This window comes from Theropithecus gelada, chromosome X (assembly GCF_003255815.1).
Source record: "Theropithecus gelada isolate Dixy chromosome X, Tgel_1.0, whole genome shotgun sequence".
Lineage (NCBI taxonomy): Eukaryota > Metazoa > Chordata > Mammalia > Primates > Cercopithecidae > Theropithecus > Theropithecus gelada.
The window spans coordinates 146876187-146895241 of NC_037689.1; the positions used below are offsets into that span (position 1 = coordinate 146876187).

General features: G+C 38.1%; 2 protein-coding genes across 3 annotated transcripts in view; one reads left to right on the forward strand and one right to left on the reverse strand.

The window, feature by feature from the left end:
• The window catches only part of IDS (iduronate 2-sulfatase), a 200534-nt gene that overhangs the window by 25083 nt on the left and 156396 nt on the right, over positions 1-19055 (reverse strand). The window lies entirely within an intron of this gene.
• Positions 10339-11271, forward strand: LOC112616243 (olfactory receptor 4C16-like). Its single transcript, XM_025373239.1, has one exon. It carries the CDS (start codon positions 10339-10341, stop codon positions 11269-11271), a length of 933 nt encoding a protein of 310 aa, XP_025229024.1.

Below are 19055 nucleotides of genomic sequence, written 5' to 3' on the forward strand. Positions count from 1 at the left end.
GATGGCCGAATAGGAGCAGCTCCAGTCTTCAACTCCCAGCGCCAGCGACACAGAAGACCGGTGATTTCGGCATTTTCAACTGAGGTACTGGGTTCATCTCACTGGGGAGTGCCGGACGATCGGTACTGGTCAGCTGCTGCAGCCCGACCAGCGAGAGCTGAAGCAGGGCGAGGCATTGCCTCACCTGAGAAGCGCAAGGGGGAAGGGAATCCCTTTTCCTAGCCAGGGGAACTGAGACACACAACACCTGGAGAATCGGGTAACTCCCACCCCAATACTGCGCTTTGAGCAAACAGGCACACCAGGAGATCATATCCCACACCTGGCCGGGAGGGTCCCACACCCACGGAGCCTCCCTCATTGCTATCACAGCAGTCTGTGATCTACCGGCAAGGCAGCAGCGAGACTGGGGGAGGGGCGCCCGCCATTGCTGAGGCTTAAGTAGGTAAACAAAGCTGCTGGGAAGCTCGAACTGGGTGGAGCTCACAGCAGCTCAAGGAAACCTGCCTGTCTCTGTAGACTCCACCTCTGGGGGCAGGGCACAGAAAACAATAACAAAGCAGCAGACACCTCTGCAGACGCAAACGACTCTGTCTGACAGCTTTGAAGAGAGCAGTGGATCTCCCAACACGGAGGTTGAGATCTGAGAAGGGACAGACTGCCTGCTCAAGTGGGTCCCTGACCCCTGAGTAGCCTAACTGGGAGACATCCCCCACTAGGGGCAGTCTGACACCCCACACCTCACAGGGTGGAGTACACCCCTGAGAGGAAGCTTCCAAAGCAAGAATCAGACAGGTACACTTGCTGTTCAGAAATATTCTATCTTCTGCAGCCTCTGCTGCTGATACCCAGGCAAACAGGGTCTGGAGTGGACCTCAAGCAATCTCCAACAGACCTACAGCTGAGGGTCCTGACTGTTAGAAGGAAAACTATCAAACAGGAAGGACACCTACACCAAAACCCCATCAGTACATCACCATCATCAAAGACCAGAGGCAGATAAAACCACAAAGATGGGGAAAAAGCAGGGCAGAAAAGCTGGAAATTCAAAAAATAAGAGCGCATCTCCCCCGGCAAAGGAGCGCAGCTCATCGCCAGCAACGGATCAAAGCTGGACGGAGAATGACTTTGACGAGATGAGAGAAGAAGGCTTCAGTCCATCAAATTTCTCAGAGCTAAAGGAGGAATTACGTACCCAGCGCAAAGAAACTAAAAATCTTGAAAAAAAAGTGGAAGAATTGACGGCTAGACTAATTAATGCAGAGAAGGTCATAAACGAAATGAAAGAGATGAAAACCATGACACGAGAAATACGTGACAAATGCACAAGCTTCAGTAACCGACTCGATCAACTGGAAGAAAGAGTATCAGCAATTGAGGATCAAATGAATGAAATGAAGCGAGAAGAGAAACCAAAAGAAAAAAGAAGAAAAAGAAATGAACAAAGCCTGCAAGAAGTATGGGATTATGTAAAAAGACCAAATCTACGTCTGATTGGGGTGCCTGAAAGTGAGGGGGAAAATGGAACCAAGTTGGAAAACACTCTTCAGGATATCATCCAGGAGAACTTCCCCAACCTAGTAGGGCAGGCCAACATTCAAATCCAGGAAATACAGAGAACGCCACAAAGATACTCCTCGAGAAGAGCAACTCCAAGACACATAATTGCCAGATTCACCAAAGTTGAAATGAAGGAAAAAATCTTAAGGGCAGCCAGAGAGAAAGGTCGGGTTACCCACAAAGGGAAGCCCATCAGACTCACAGCAGATCTCTCGGCAGAAACTCTCCAAGCCAGAAGAGAGTGGGGGCCAATATTCAACATTCTTAAAGAAAAGAATTTTAAACCCAGAATTTCATATCCAGCCAAACTAAGTTTCATAAGTGAAGGAGAAATAAAATCCTTTACAGATAAGCAAATGCTTAGAGATTTTGTCACCACTAGGCCTGCCTTACAAGAGACCCTGAAGGAAGCACTCAACATGGAAAGGAACAACCGGTACCAGCCATCTCAAAAACATGCCAAAATGTAAAGACCATCGAGGCTAGGAAGAAACTGCATCAACTAACGAGCAAAATAACCAGTTAATATCATAATGGCAGGATCAAGTTCACACATAACAATCTTAACCTTAAATGTAAATGGACTAAATGCTCCAATGAAAAGACACAGACTGGCAAACTGGATAAAGAGTCAAGACCCATCAGTCTGCTGTATTCAGGAGACCCATCTCACACGCAGAGACATACATAGGCTCAAAATAAAGGGATGGAGGAAGATTTACCAAGCAAATGGAGAACAAAAAAAAGCGGGGGTTGCAATCCTAGTCTCTGATAAAACAGACTTTAAACCATCAAAGATCAAAAGAGACAAAGAAGGCCATTACATAATGGTAAAGGGATCAATTCAACAGGAAGAGCTAACTATCCTAAATATATATGCACCCAATACAGGAGCACCCAGATTCATAAAGCAAGTCCTTAGAGACTTACAAAGAGACTTAGACTCCCATACAATAATAATGGGAGACTTCAACACTCCATTGTCAACATTAGACAGATCAACGAGACAGAAAGTTAACAAGGATATCCAGGAATTGAACTCATCTCTGCAGCAAGCAGACCTAATAGACATCTATAGAACTCTCCACCCCAAATCAACAGAATATACATTCTTCTCAGCACCACATCGTACTTATTCCAAAATTGACCACGTAATTGGAAGTAAAGCACTCCTCAGCAAATGTGCAAGAACAGAAATTATAACAAACTGTCTCTCAGACCACAGTGCAATCAAACTAGAACTCAGGACTAAGAAACTCAATCAAAACCGCTCAACTACATGGAAACTGAACAACCTGCTCCTGAATGACTACTGGGTACATAACGAAATGAAGGCAGAAATAAAGATGTTCTTTGAAACCAATGAGAACAAAGATACAACATACCAGAATCTCTGGGACACATTTAAAGCAGTGTGTAGAGGGAAATTTATAGCACTAAATGCCCACAAGAGAAAGCAGGAAAGATCTAAAATTGACACTCTAACATCGCAATTAAAAGAACTAGAGAAGCAAGAGCAAACACATTCGAAAGCTAGCAGAAGGCTAGAAATAACTAAGATCAGAGCAGAACTGAAGGAGATAGAGACACAAAAAACCCTCCAAAAAATCAATGAATCCAGGAGTTGGTTTTTTGAAAAGATCAACAAAATTGACAGACCACTAGCAAGACTAATAAAGAAGAAAAGAGAGAAGAATCAAATCGACGCAATTAAAAATGAAAAAGGGGATATCACCACCGACCCCACAGAAATACAAACTACCATCAGAGAATACTATAAACACCTCTACGCAAATAAACTGGAAAATCTAGAAGAAATGGATAATTTCCTGGACACTTACACTCTTCCAAGACTAAACCAGGAAGAAGTTGAATCCCTGAATAGACCAATAGCAGGCTCTGAAATTGAGGCAACAATTAATAGCCTACCAACCAAAAAAAGTCCAGGACCAGATGGATTCACAGCTGAATTCTACCAGAGGTACAAGGAGGAGTTGGTACCATTCCTTCTGAAACTATTCCAATCAATAGAAAAAGAGGGAATCCTCCCTAACTCATTTTATGAGGCCAACATCATCCTGATACCAAAGCCTGGCAGAGATACAACAAAAAAAGAGAATTTTAGACCAATATCCCTGATGAACATCGATGCAAAAATCCTCAATAAAATACTGGCAAACCGGATTCAGCAACACATCAAAAAGCTTATCCACCATGATCAAGTGGGCTTCATCCCTGGGATGCAAGGCTGGTTCAACATTCGCAAATCAATAAACATAATCCAGCATATAAACAGAACCAAAGACAAGAACCACATGATTATTTCAATAGATGCAGAAAAGGCTTTTGACAAAATTCAACAGCCCTTCATGCTAAAAACGCTCAATAAATTCGGTATTGATGGAACGTACCTCAAAATAATAAGAGCTATTTATGACAAACCCACAGCCAATATCATACTGAATGGGCAAAAACTGGAAAAATTCCCTTTGAAAACTGGCACAAGACAGGGATGCCCTCTCTCACCACTCCTATTCAACATAGTGTTGGAAGTTCTGGCTAGGGCAATCAGGCAAGAGAAAGAAATCAAGGGTATTCAGTTAGGAAAAGAAGAAGTCAAATTGTCCCTCTTTGCAGATGACATGATTGTATATTTAGAAAACCCCATTGTCTCAGCCCAAAATCTCCTTAAGCTGATAAGCAACTTCAGCAAAGTCTCAGGATACAAAATTAATGTGCAAAAATCACAAGCATTCTTATACACTAGTAACAGACAAACAGAGAGCCAAATCATGAATGAACTTCCATTCACAATTGCTTCAAAGAGAATCAAATACCTAGGAATCCAACTTACAAGGGATGTAAAGGACCTCTTCAAGGAGAACTACAAACCACTGCTCAGTGAAATAAAAGAGGACACAAACAAATGGAAGAACATACCATGCTCATGGATAGGAAGAATCAATATCGTGAAAATGGCCATACTGCCCAAGGTAATTTATAGATTCAATGCCATCCCCATCAAGCTACCAATGAGTTTCTTCACAGAATTGGAAAAAACTGCTTTAAAGTTCATATGGAACCAAAAAAGAGCCCGCATCTCCAAGACAATCCTAAGTCAAAAGAACAAAGCTGGAGGCATCACGCTACCTGACTTCCAACTATACTACAAGGCTACAGTAACCAAAACAGCATGGTACTGGTACCAAAACAGAGATATAGACCAATGGAACAGAACAGAGTCCTCAGAAATAATACCACACATCTACAGCCATCTGATCTTTGACAAACCTGAGAGAAACAAGAAATGGGGAAAGGATTCCCTATTTAATAAATGGTGCTGGGAAAATTGGCTAGCCATAAGTAGAAAGCTGAAACTGGATCCTTTCCTTACTCCTTATACGAAAATTAATTCAAGATGGATTAGAGACTTAAATGTTAGACCTAATACCATAAAAATCCTAGAGGAAAATCTAGGTAGTACCATTCAGGACATAGGCATGGGCAAAGACTTCATGTCTAAAACACCAAAAGCAACGGCAGCAAAAGCCAAAATTGACAAATGGGATCTCATTAAACTAAAGAGCTTCTGCACAGCAAAAGAAACTATCATCAGAGTGAACAGGCAACCTACAGAATGGGAGAAAATTTTTGCAATCTACTCATCTGACAAAGGGCTAATATCCAGAACCTACAAAGAACTCCAACAAATTTACAAGAAAAAAACAAACAACCCCATCAAAAAGTGGGCAAAGGATATGAATAGACATTTCTCAAAAGAAGACATTCATACAGCCAACAAACACATGAAAAAAATGCTCATCATCACTGGCCATCAGAGAAATGCAAATCAAAACCACAATGAGATACCATCTCACACCAGTTAGAATGGCGATCATTCAAAAGTCAGGAAACAACAGGTGCTGGAGAGGATGTGGAGAAATAGGAACACTTTTACACTGTTGGTGGGATTGTAAACTAGTTCAACCATTATGGAAAACAGTATGGCGATTCCTCAAGGATCTAGAACTAGATGTACCATATGACCCAGCCATCCCATTACTGGGGATATACCCAAAGGATTATAAATTATGCTGCTATAAAGACACATGCACACGTATGTTTATTGCAGCACTATTCACAATAGCAAAGACTTGGAATCAACCCAAATGTCCATCAGTGACAGATTGGATTAAGAAAATGTGGCATATATACACCATGGAATACTATGCAGCCATAAAAAAGGATGAGTTTGTGTCCTTTGTAGGGACATGGATGCAGCTGGAATCCATCATTCTTAGCAAACTATCACAAGAACAGAAAACCAAACACCGCATGTTCTCACTCATAGGTGGGAACTGAACAATGAGATCACTTGGACTCGGGAAGGGGAACATCACACACCGGGGCCTATCATGGGGAGGGGGGCGGGGGGAGGGATTGCATTGGGAGTTATACCTGATGTAAATGACGAGTTGATGGGTGCAGCACACCAACAAGGCACAAGTATACATATGTAACAAACCTGCACGTTATGCACATGTACCCTACAACTTACAGTATAATAATAATAAATAAATTAAAAAAAAAAAAAAAAAAAAAAACACATACCTCATGGGATAGTTACGTGAATTCAAATATACAACTTACGTAAAGTGACAAGCATGGAGCCAAGTATATAAAAGGTATTCAATAAAAATTGGGTGAAGTAATATTATTTCAACAAAGTTTATTCCTTAATACATGTTTTTATTTACTAACGGGAGTTAGTAAATAAAATGGAAATTAATTTGAAAAAAAAAAAAGTATGAGATCCAGTGCTGATCATATGTGTCAATCCTCAGCTGACTTGCTATAAATCTGTGGTTCATTGGTGGGGGTTTATCTGTAGCCCACAGAATAGAATCTCTAGTTTCAGAACACCACTGTGCCTTCTCTAGATTGTACTTGCAAATATACTACAAGTGTGTTACAGGAGCTAAAAATGTTTGTTTCCTAATTCAGGGAGTGGCAAGTTAGGGCACTGGGTGGGTGAAGAGTTATTTCGTGGTAAACCACTTTTTTTTTTAACCAACGACAACATTTTTTCTTCTTCCTGTTCTTTCTTACCCTCTCCATCACCTACATTACATTTCTCCTCTTTTTCACTGGTACCTTTGGTGTGCCTGAAGCACTAACACCTCCACATTCTTGCACCTATCTGGTTACTGGATATGAGAAGGGTTAACTTGCTGTTAACTTGTTGATTTAACTTTTGTTTTGACTAAATACACAACGCAAAAACTAAATTTATCACAACACCTGAGAAGTTTCTGATTGGCAAAATAAAGAAAAACTTTAGGGAATAATTCTCTCTACGATGCTCATCTCTTCAGTCATTATGTGTTAAACTATTCCCTCAAGGTTGTAGAAAGAAACATTTTAAAACATATTCTCTGGGAAGGCTGCTTTCAAAAAGGGACGTACAGACAACACTCATTTAGAGACTCTTCTGACATGTAAGTGACAGGTTATTTTCATCTTTGTGAGCTTAGAGAGTTATTACAGATTAATTCAAAATAATTTAAAAATATATTTCTGTGTCTTGCAACTGTACAGTGGTTAGATTTTCTGAGAAAAAAAAAGGACAGGAAAAAATAACCCAAAATTTAAAGGTTTACTGTCAGTGTGGAATGAAACATCACCTTTGGAATAAAGTCATCTTTTGAACTCAAAAAATATTTTATGGGCACTAGTCATATGAAAAGCCATCATTTTTGTGTGGGGAGAAAAGGATACTTTCCATGTCTTAAGGTCTAGTACAGTTTCTCGAGATGGCAGAGTGAATAAAAGTTAGCTAATCTTGTTTGAGAAATTGAAGCAAATGCAGTAGTTATTAGAAGATATGATACATTACTAGTGCTGCTTTGTCTCCAGACCATTGTAACCCACACTTTTGTGTCTGATTCCTTTGAGAACTTGATGAAAGCCGTTAATACTCCTCTGGAAAAAAAAATGAATGTAGAATCACACACACACATGCACAAAAGTGTGCATTACTATCAGGAAGCTATGAAAAATGTAAAGGCTCTCCTTGCATCTCTTAAGGGACAAGGATTCATATATAGAAAAAATAATAATCTTGAGATTATCATTTTTATGGGAGTCAGAGTCCCAAAGCCTTCCATGGCCATGTGATGCCATGCAGAGTACATCTTCTACTCCAGGTCATGGAGCTACTTGACTGAGTTCTTTAAAATTGATCTCAGGCTGGGTTTTTTTTGTTTGTTTGTTTTTTGTTTTGTTTTGTTTTTTGGCTTTTTAAGTGAGGAGCATATTTGTCAGTCTACTATTCTTAACAGCTCAAGTAAATTAATGATGTGAATGTGTTTTGCAATCCGAATAACATTAAAATAACCAGATACTACTATTACATTGTTAGAGATAAGAGAGAATGTTCAAATCAAAAATGCCAAGCACCTATGTTATACAAGACTCTGGATTTGGTACAGTGGAAAGTAGTATCTGGGGAACACCTAGCTTTCCAAAATTCTTATTCCAGGAAGGAAGTTAAAAGAAGTACACAAATAATTGTCTTTAAACAATTATGTGTAATGGTATAAGAAAAAGTATAATGGTAGACCTTAAAGAGCAACAGAGGTAATTTTCTTTATCGCAAGACAATTATTGAAGGCCACTTAGAGGAGGTTTCTTCATAGTTGGGTCTTGAAGTTTCAAGATGGGTGAAGTAGCTAGAAATGGAAAGGAATTCCAGAGAAGAAGACAGATCTTGACTATTGATTAAACTATTGAATAAATATTTGAAGAGGATTTATAATTATTAGTTAATGAATTATAGTTAGTTAACTATAAGTAAATTATATATATAATTTTAAATTATACATAAAGTAAAAAATAAAAAATAAAGTTAATTAAATTATATATATAATTTTTATTTACCTAAAAATGCTATGTCCAAATGTATAATATAGATAACCTTGTTCTGGAAATAGATAGCCTGATGGGATTGCGAATATGCAGACCAACCACTGTACACTCAACAGAATGCTCAAAATCATGGAATATCAGAGGTGAAAATGACCATTGCCTCCAAAGTCTACCACGTTTTTCTCAAGTACAAACACTTTTTGATGGATTGCTGTTTTAAATGAATAAGGGAAAAATAAGCTTATTGTAATGATTAACATACCAACTCAGTTCCCTTATAGTTTAAGGGGCACTTGACAGAAGTTATAGAATCAAAAGATACATATACTTTTTTATTCTGAGCACTCCAAAATGAATAACTTCATCATTTTCTTTTTTCTTTTTTTGGAGGAAAATAAGGTATATTTCATATCTGTTCAGGAGAGGAAAATTTATCCAGGGAGAGGAATAAATATATATAAGGGGAATTCTGTATCTGTTTTGTCTATCATACTGTTTGCTTTGGCCAGCTCACAACTTTCAACACGGTGTTTTGAAGGTAAGGATGGAACTGGGGAGAAATACAATGGGTTAAGTATGTCTTCTAGATTATATTTAAATAAATTACACTTCCAGTTATATTCTGATGTGTATATACATACCTTCCAATATCATCTTAACAAGAAAGATCTAGAGTAAAGATTTTGTTCTTGAAAGTGAAGCCTCATGATAATATTTTTTCCACATTAAAATAAACAAACCTTCATTGAAAGAAGTGACATTTCAAAGTTGAATGATCACTGACTTTTCTGGAAAAGAAAAAAATTGAAGAAGTCAATTACCGACGAACTATAATCTCTCTTTTCTCTAAAACCACATTTTCCTCCCTCTTCTGAATCTCTGCTCTGCTCTAGGAACACGGGGTTTTCAGATACGTGGATAATAAAAAACCTGCTGGGGATTACGGCTATGACCCAGGCCTACACCAACTTTCTGATGACATCCTTCCAAACCACCCCAGTTACAAAATGCTCAAGCTGAAAACTTAAATTGTGAAATCATGAACTAGTGAGTAGTAGTACCCCATTCTCGTTTATTTTCATATAAATGTAAACTCAAGAATTCTGAGTGTTCCAAGAGGTGTTTTAATAGATAAGAAGGAGAAAATTAGAAATGGGAAGTTTAAGATATTACCAACTATCAAAGAATATTCATTTCAGTACAATCATAATGACGCTTCAAGGTACGAGCATATTAATTAGAGGTTGTGGGTGTTTCCTTAGCCTCTTTTTAACCTGGGGAAAATTTTGCTTAGCAGTTGAGATTATTATATATTTATCAATAATGTATATCTATGTGAATCTGTAATCATAAACTATATATAAATAAAACATTCTCTGTGGGATGGTAGTGGTGTGAGACTTCATATCATGGATCTCCAAGGGCAGCCTACTATATCCTAAATGCTGAGTGATAAATCATGCAAAAAATAGATGCTAATATTTATTGAAAGTGGAAAAAAATGAAGTTAACTTACAAGAGATCCATAACTTTTTACATACATTGAGTTGGAAAAAGTAATCAGAATGATGTCAAAGTTAACAAGGGCTTGTATGTGAAGAATGCTAAAGTAAAGCATGGTATTCATAAGCCTATTTGAGACTCATAGTAACCCTATGAAATGGTCATTAAAATTGAAAAAACAAAGTATTGAAGTGACTTATTAAGAAACCACTAATAAAATGTCTCTGATGAGAAATATTCAATTTTGCGTAAAATGCTTAATAACGTCACGTAGCATACAAAAAATTAATTCCTTTATTTTTTTCAGATAAAAAATTTCATATTTGCCTCTTCTCATTCATGAAAACCATGCAACTGAATAACAGTGTTACTGAATTCATTCTGCTCGGGTTGACACAGGATCCTTTTTGGAAGAAAATTGTGTTTGTTAGTATATTTTTCTTCTATTTGGGGACATTGTTGGGTAACTTGTTGATTATTATCACCATCAAGACCAGCCAGACACTTCAGAGTCCAATGTACTTCTTTCTTTTCTACTTATCCTTATCTGATACCTGTTTCTCTACTTCCATAGCCCCTAGAATGATTGTGGATGCCCTTTCAAAGAATGACACTATCTCTTTCAGTGAGTGCATGATCCAAGTCTTTACATTCCATTTCTTTGGCTGCCTGGAGATCTTCATCCTTATCCTCATGGCTGTTGACCGCTATGTGGCCATCTGTAAGCCCCTGCACTACATGACCATCATGAGCCACCGGGTGTGTGGTGTGTTGGTGGCTGTGGCCTGGGTGGGATCCTGTGTGCATTCTTTAGCTCAGATTTTTCTTGCCCTCAGTTTGCCTTTCTGTGGCCCCAATGTGATCAATCACTATTTCTGTGACTTGCAGCCCTTGTTGAAACTAGCCTGTTCAGACACCTATGTGGTCAACCTACTGCTGGTTTCCAACAGTGGGGCCATTTGTACACTGAGTTTTGTCATGCTGATGTTCTCCTATGTCATCATCTTGCATACTCTGAGAAACCACAGTGCTGAAGGAAGAAAGAAAGCCCTTTCCACCTGCATCTCCCACATCATTGTGGTCATCTTGTTCTTTGGACCTTGCATATTTATATACACACGCCCTGCAACCACATTCCCCATGGATAAGATGATAGCTGTGTTTTATACACTTGGAACACCTTTGCTCAACCCTCTGATTTATACGCTGAGGAACACAGAAGTGAAAAGTGCCATGAGAAAGTTGTGGAGCAAGAAATTGATCTCAGATGTAAAAACATGAATGAAGGTCCCAAATTCTTCATTATAGTTTGGAATGACCTGGAAGAAGTCAATAGAGAATATTATCTCTTTATTGTTGATTTAATGTAACTATCTTGGAGCATGAATGCTAGTTCCTCCAGGAAAAGAGACAGTGTGGATAAATAACATTGAGTAATGTTGAGTCAGTTTTATGTGAGGAAGAGACAGGATGAGGTACAAAGAGATACATAAAGTTCATTTCCTTTACTGCCGTGTTTCTGGCTCTCCTGACTGCCAAATGTTATTTATGGCTTTGGTCTGAGGTTTGTCTGTTCTTCTCCATGTTGACTTCTCCTGGAGTTCCCTGCTAATAGTTACCCATCTATATACTCACAGTCTGACAAGTTTTACCTCTTCTGAATGGTTTTCTTTATTAGATACTTTGGTTTTGTCATGTCTGATGACCAACTTAGTTGTTCTTCCTGACTCAGCAGAAAGTACCAGATTTAAATAAGTGTAGAAACTTCTTGTTGTAAGGGAAGTATATATGATGTAAGTAATCTCCCTTTCAATTTCTTGAGAGATATACTGAAATCTTATCATAAGTGTTCATAAGTTTACCTAGATCTTTCTATAACAGTGACAGAACCCAGAGAGAAAATTCACTCTTCTGGAAGAGCTCTTGATATTAGGAAGGCTCTCACTCCTAGAGTTGTAGTCATATAATTATGCTTTTTGTAAAATCTACTTTTTACTTTTAACAGGATCTCTTCTAATTTGGGGAAGCATTAATGTTTCTCTTGAATCATAACAATTATAGTAATTTGTTTATAAGAGAGGGCTATTATGACTACAAGATACATAGCTCAAGTTAAGGTGGAGATATTTATGTGGGTTACAAATAAAGAGTGCAAAAAGTTGATGGTAGGAACTTTGATAATATTAACAGATTAAACAAGGAATGTGATAACCCCAGAAAATAATTGTAGGATTTGAAACAGAAATAGTTGCATCACAGATATGAATTATTTTAGTGACATTTTCAAATAATGCAGAAGAAAAGAACTTGATTAGAGCAATGGAGGTGTTTGGATGAAAAGCATATTTCTGCAATGGAGATGGCTATCACCTTTTGTCTCTTTTATTAATTTGTCTGGTCTCTGCTAAAACCAAATGGATTATAGTGGATAATGATGGCGTCTCAATCACAGCTCCTTTTCCTGAGTACTTTGCATTTAGATTGATCACAGAAATTTTGACAGCAGGTGAATGCATACTTCTCAATCCTTATAAATACAGAAGACAAAATCAGCTCATTTTTAACTAGCCATACAAAAGATACTGAATGACTGACCAGAAATACTAAAAATTTTTGCAACCTCAACTACACATTATGAACTGGATATTATAGGATTCAACAAATCTTAAGTTCTGATGGATATACAGCCTGAAATGGTAAGAGGTTGACCTGAGCAGGTCAGAAGGCAAGAATAATTCATGAACAAGTGGATGATTCTAATTCTCATATCACTCACTTTTGTTAAATCAATGCTTCTTTCCAAACTCATGTGTATGGCCGCATTGGGAGTACTCTATGATGAATGGACAGAGGAGGAAAGGATTTTGGTTGGGTTTTCAGACAAGTCATCTCAACACATGGGCATTAACCTGTAAGGAACAGTTGCCTATCACAGCATAATTCAAAAGTGGTCTCAAAGATAAGTAGCATGGAAAAATTATGCTACTGAGCAAAGTCCTTAATTACAAATTTGTTTTCTGCCTTGTATAAAGAGAGAGAGGTGTCTTGGATTATGGATATACATTGATTCAGGGACAGTCGCAAGTGCCTGGATTGTTGATCCATCTGGAAGACAAAAAGTCTGAGCAAAGTGGTCTAGAAAAGACTTGTGTAAGTGGACCTATACAAGTGAGAACTAACTAGAAAACATGTACAAGAGAGTAGGATTTAATTATCCAGATGATCAGGATGAACCGTGCTCTATCTATCCATCGTAATGATATCCAGTGACAGCACAAAAGGCACATGAACAGAGTGTGTCTGTACTAACAAGAATGTGAGCTATGCCTGGGCTCAGCAAGATGAGCTCCCTACCATAAATGCTAATCTGCCTTCTGCCACCTCTGAGTGTCCAACCTGCCAGTAGCAGATTCCATGCCAGAACACTCAGTGTGATGCCAGTCCCTGGGAAAATAGTCATGTGCCTGATAGTGGGTTGATTATATAAGACCTCTTCCATCCTGAAAGTGGAAGCAATTTCTCCTCATCAGAAACAATAAACACTGTAGACACAGATTTGCTTTCCATCTCCACATGGCCTTCATCAATACCAACATTTGACAACTCACAGATGGACTGATACACTGACGTAATATCCCTTAAACATTGCCTAGGATCTGGTACCCATTTTGGGGCAAAGGAGATATAAAATGTTCCAATGATCTCAGAATTCACTGATATTCCCATGTAGCCCATCACCTTTAAGCATCCAGCTTCATAGAAGAGGGGAAGGGTCTGCTAAGAATTCAATCAAGGGAATAGCTAGAATTCAGCTCTGGAGGAGATGGGATACTATTCTCAGGATTCTGTACATGCATCCTGATCCGATCCCTGATATATGGTGTGTAGTTCCCATTTGCCTACCATACATCATTTTGAGATCCAAGGGATAAAAGTAGTGTTTTCTTTTGTTGTTACTTCCAGTAACTCACTTTCCTAGTCTTCAGTTTCATGAGGACAGAGGTCCTAGTTTCTAGAGAAGAATACAATATTTACCAGGAACACAGCAGAAATCACTCTTTTGTATTTCTTATACAAGTAAATCAGCAGATAAAAAAAAGAGTTACTGTTCTGGCTGGGGCACTTGATTCTGGTTGCTGGGAGTAGCAGCTAGGGTTGACACTACAGATTGGGACAGAGATGAGTGTATTCAGAACACAGAGACCGTAGTGGAATCTCTCTTAGCACTTATACACCCAAGGATAACTGTAACTAGACAATTGCAGCAACTACAACCCAACAAGAACAAGGGACAGAACTCCTGTAGATAAATTTTTCAGTCACCGCACAAGGCAGACAACCCAAACCAACGGAAGTTTTGGCCAAGAGTGAGAGAAATCTAGAATGAGAGGTGTTAGGGGGAGATGGTCTCTATCAGCTATGGTTGTGGGAATTGTTGCAATCAGGAACGTATCTCAGGTCTGCGTCCTTCTTTAGATCTCGTTTGAGAAACATGACTGGTCACAATTCTCAGGGGATTCTCAATTATTACCTCCTAGACTCCAGCCACATACTCAATTGAGAACACTGGCTGCTATCACGTTCATCTCATCCTCTCACACTACCAGATGCTTTGGCCTTCCCTGGGAGAGGACTGTGTTTTTTGTTTTTGTTTTTGTTTTTCAGAGATGGAGTCCCACTCTGTCGCCCAGGCTGGAGTGCAGTGGCACCATCTCCTTTCAATGCAACCTCCGCCTCCTGGGTTCAAGTAGTTCTCCTGACTCAGCCTCCTGAGTAGCTGGGACCACAGGTGCACGCTGTTACACCAGTCTAATTTTTTGTATTTTAGCAGAGATGGGGTTTAACCATGTTGCCCAGGCTGGTCTCGAACTCCTGAGCTCAGGCAATCTGCCTGCCTCAGTCTCCTGAAGTGTTTTTTTCTTTGTTTGTTTTGAGAGAAAGACTGAGTCTTGTTCTGTTGCCCAGGTTGGAATGCAGTGGTGTGATCTTGGCTCACTACAACCTCTGCCTCCAGGGTTAAAGTCATTCTCCTGCCTCAGCTTCCCAAGTAACTGGGACTACAGGCATGTGCCACCACGCCCAGATAATTTTTGTATTTTTTAGAAGAAATGGGGTTTCACTACATGTTGGCCAGGACTGATCTCAAACTCCTGACCTCAGGTAATCTGCCTGCTTTGGCCTCCCAAAGTGCTGGGATTACAGGCGTGAGCCACCGCGCCCATTCTGACACGTCTCCAGTGTATCTGCGGTGGGTTCAGAGCACCCACTGACTACATCCTGGAGTTTCATTTCTAAGTGTTGCTATGGAAAGATAGTCAGTATACATTTTTCTTTAAAGGAGGAAGTTATGTGACAAGGGTTAGACTATCTTTTTTTCGTGACTATAGCACAGCATAAAATGGAAACAAGTGGATAAAGGCATAAGATTATTTTTAATAGAAAGAATGATAAGAAACTGCTAACAATGAGTATCTTTTTAAGAATTGAACAGAGATGATTAGATATTTTCATTCTTTACATTAATGAAATGTTCGAATTTTCAAAACTTACCCATGTGCTCCTTTATATTTTTGTGTAAATAATTCATCTGCATGGTAATATTATGTAACTTTTGTTTTTTTCTTTTTATGTCATTATATTATGACAAAAACTAATAAATATATACTTTTAAAGTAGAAGTTTTGTTAAATATGGTGAAATATCTGTAAAAATGTATTTCCTATGCCTTCTAAATTGTTATTAACATAGGAGTAAAATAGAAAATTATGTGTTAATCTACAATGACAAAATGAACGAGACCAGATATACCAGCTGGTGAAAGGTTTTCACGCACTTTTGGAAACATCAAGGAATATTACTAGGTAACTGATTTAGCAGGGTGGAGAAAGTTTTAGCCATCTGAGTAGGGATAGAGAAAACTAGCAAGTAAATTCATCTGCAAAACTCCTGAGATGCTAAAAGCTTGGACCATCAGGTTCTACAGAATGTAGGGGTGAAGGATCCATTGCATTTCATGGCCATTATTTTATTTCCACAGACCTTTTTCCACACAGCTTGGTGATATTTCTTTTACGCTATCTTTCAAAAGATTGGAGGTTTATTCTTTTGAAAGGTTGAGCTAAACACTTGCTGGTATTAATGTAAAGGACAGTGATGAAACATGTAGCAGCATGTAAAAGAATAAGTGAAAATCTACACTGAACTACGAGGCTCTTTCCTCTCGCTGCTCCCAGTATATCAGTAGCCAGCATACATCATGAATGCCTTAATTTTCCACTACTATGCATATATGCAAAGTAAGAAGGTGGAGGATTTTTTTTCTAGAAGAAAATATATGACTGTTACACTGGCTGCTTGCCCACAAAATAAACCAAAAATATACAGACACTGGCCACACATTTGGAGATTCCAAATAACTGGGTTTTGTGTGTTTATTTGTTTGTTTGTTTTAATTTCCTAGACCTTAAACATAAATCGAGGCTTTTGGGTTTCAGATACGATGGCAAGACTAGTGAAGGCTCCAATAAATTACACACTAGAGAAACACTCGACCTATGCATTTAGCCTCTCTATATAATCTAATAAATTATACTGAGTTTTAAGCTGATGCAATAGAATGAAAATTCTGTAGTAGATTTATTGTGCACAGCCTATCATTCCCAAGGGAGGACTTCCACTGAGCGGAGGATAGTAAAGACTATCACAATGCCACTCACCAGGAATAAGAGTGTGAACACTTCAGCCCACTGCATCTTGGGCTGTAATTTCCACCACTTGCCTGACTCTGATGAGACAAAACATTTACACTTTATTACTCACAGATAGCCTGGAAGTGACAATAAAGTCCAGGACTCACGGCAAGCCAGTCACCTAAAGCTCAGAAAGGATGCCAAGGGCAGATGGAATCTCATCTGTGTTTGCCTCATGTTGCCTACAGCTGAGGGAGGCTAAAACAAGTTCTCTCTGAATTTTATGCCCCAAGGACGCCTAACTAGCTTAAATGCTAGTTGTAGGACATCCTGTTCTAGCAGGAGCAGAAACATAGCCTGGGCTGTTCCACACAGTGACTCATCTCAGAATATTGCATTTCCAGCACAATCTACAGTTTTTCTGAAGACCACAAGCAAGAAAAGTGAGGTAAAGCTGGGTTGATCAAGGCCACCAAGAAACCATCATGAAAAGGCAAATTAGTCTTTGATTGCCAGCTTTTTGAGGTCTTCATTTTAAAGAATTTCTTATAGGCTAAAGTAACTGCACACAAAGTCTTCCAATAGAAGCTACCAGGTTCATTTAAGGCTCAAGGTTCTGGAAGTCTATTTATTGAGCCATGAAACAAATAAATAAGAAAGTAAAGATGATACATCTCATTATAATTTTTCAGACAAGAGATATTATTCTACTTGACTGGACTTTTGTGTCCAGTCTATATTCTAAGAAAGAGAGAATTCTAAGATATAAAATATTCCAAGATTCTTTATTATTATGCCTCTCCTAACTTATGCAAGTGATCTTTAATTAATGTAGGTGTGTAGGGGTAGATGAGTATATTTTTCTAGATATGTTTCTCATTACCAGAAGCGTAATCAAATACCTCAAATCTAACCTTCTAGGTCACACATTTTCACAGGATACCAGTTTATTTTAGTGTTCAAGAAATTTTATTCCACATATCACATAGACCAAATGACTAAAAATTGACATTTTTAAATTGACAGTAAAAAATGTAAATCCAGGTTGTCTTGTGGAATAAAAATTTATATGTTCCTCTAATTAAAACAATAACAAAAAAATAGGACATTCTGCTACCCAATCCTTCTCTCCTAGTGTGAACAGCTTATTAGTTGGTTCACAAACACTCCAAAAATATCCACATTTGTACTATTCATTGAAGTCAACTATTCATTGACAGAGTAAGAGATAAACCCATTTTGAAATAATCACACAAACAATACTGTATATCAATGAAATGTATCTACAACTATACTTAATAACCAGTATAAAACTTAATAACTTAATGCTGAATACTGAATACAAAATAAAATCAATTCCTAAAACTCTACATATAGTATGTTAAATTCTTTAAAATTCAAAACCAGATAAATCTTTATAAAATATATCCATCTTAGGCAAATATGTTTTATTTTTAAGCAATAAGAGTATTATGCATTAACAAAATCAGGACATTGGCTCCCTTTAAGGTGAGACAAGGGACCGGATAGAAAAGAGGTTAAAAATACATGTAATTTTTGGTAACAGTTTAAGTTTTTGTATGGGTAATAAATTTACACATATTTGTTATATTAGTTAAATAAATGTAAAAAGCAATAACATAAAATAAATAAAAGATGATAAAATTGTTTAGAAATAGGTAAATTCTGCTGTTAAAATTTTATTATAAGAACTGGTTCCTTCTAATTATCTGTTGACTCTGCTTCCTTCTGTATTGGCTTTTTTAAACTCATGGTAAGATTATAAGCAGGGGTCCTGTATCTGTACTCTCAGCAACTCTATTAGGAATAAGAAAATGACTTCTCTCAATAGTCCAGAAAAATGTGTTGACTTTGCATTTGTTTGCTAATAGTGCTTCAATCCAATCATTAACTCCTAGGGGACTTGTTTTATAATCAATCTAGTAAGAGTCATATTCACACACTTGGGAAGAAATAACACAATCCAAACATTACACAAATATGCTGAAAATGGCAAAGTTATGGCTACTTAGAGGNCTAGGGCCTATACTCTCTCGCTCTTCTGTCCAGACAGCAACCTTTCTTCTAAAATCCATTCCAAATCCTTCCCCTTTACTGCTGTGTGTGAAGTTAATATCAGCTCTCACCTAGCCTATGTCAAAGGCTTTCTTATTGTTGCTTCTTTGCCTATTCTTGTCCCAGAAAAAACCGTCATCTGTTCAGCAGCCCGGGACCCTTTTAAAAAATCCAATTCGTGTTTATTTTTTAATATACACACATCAGATTTAACTATGAGGTGAAGTTATATGTGTGTTGGCAAATGTATTGAGTACTACATTTACCTCCCAAGTATCATACTGACCAGTTCCATCACCC

Coding starts and splice junctions, on each gene's coding strand:
- LOC112616243 (XM_025373239.1), top strand. CDS start 10,339: ATGCAACTGAATAACAGTGTTACTGAATTCATTCTGCTCGGGTTGACA.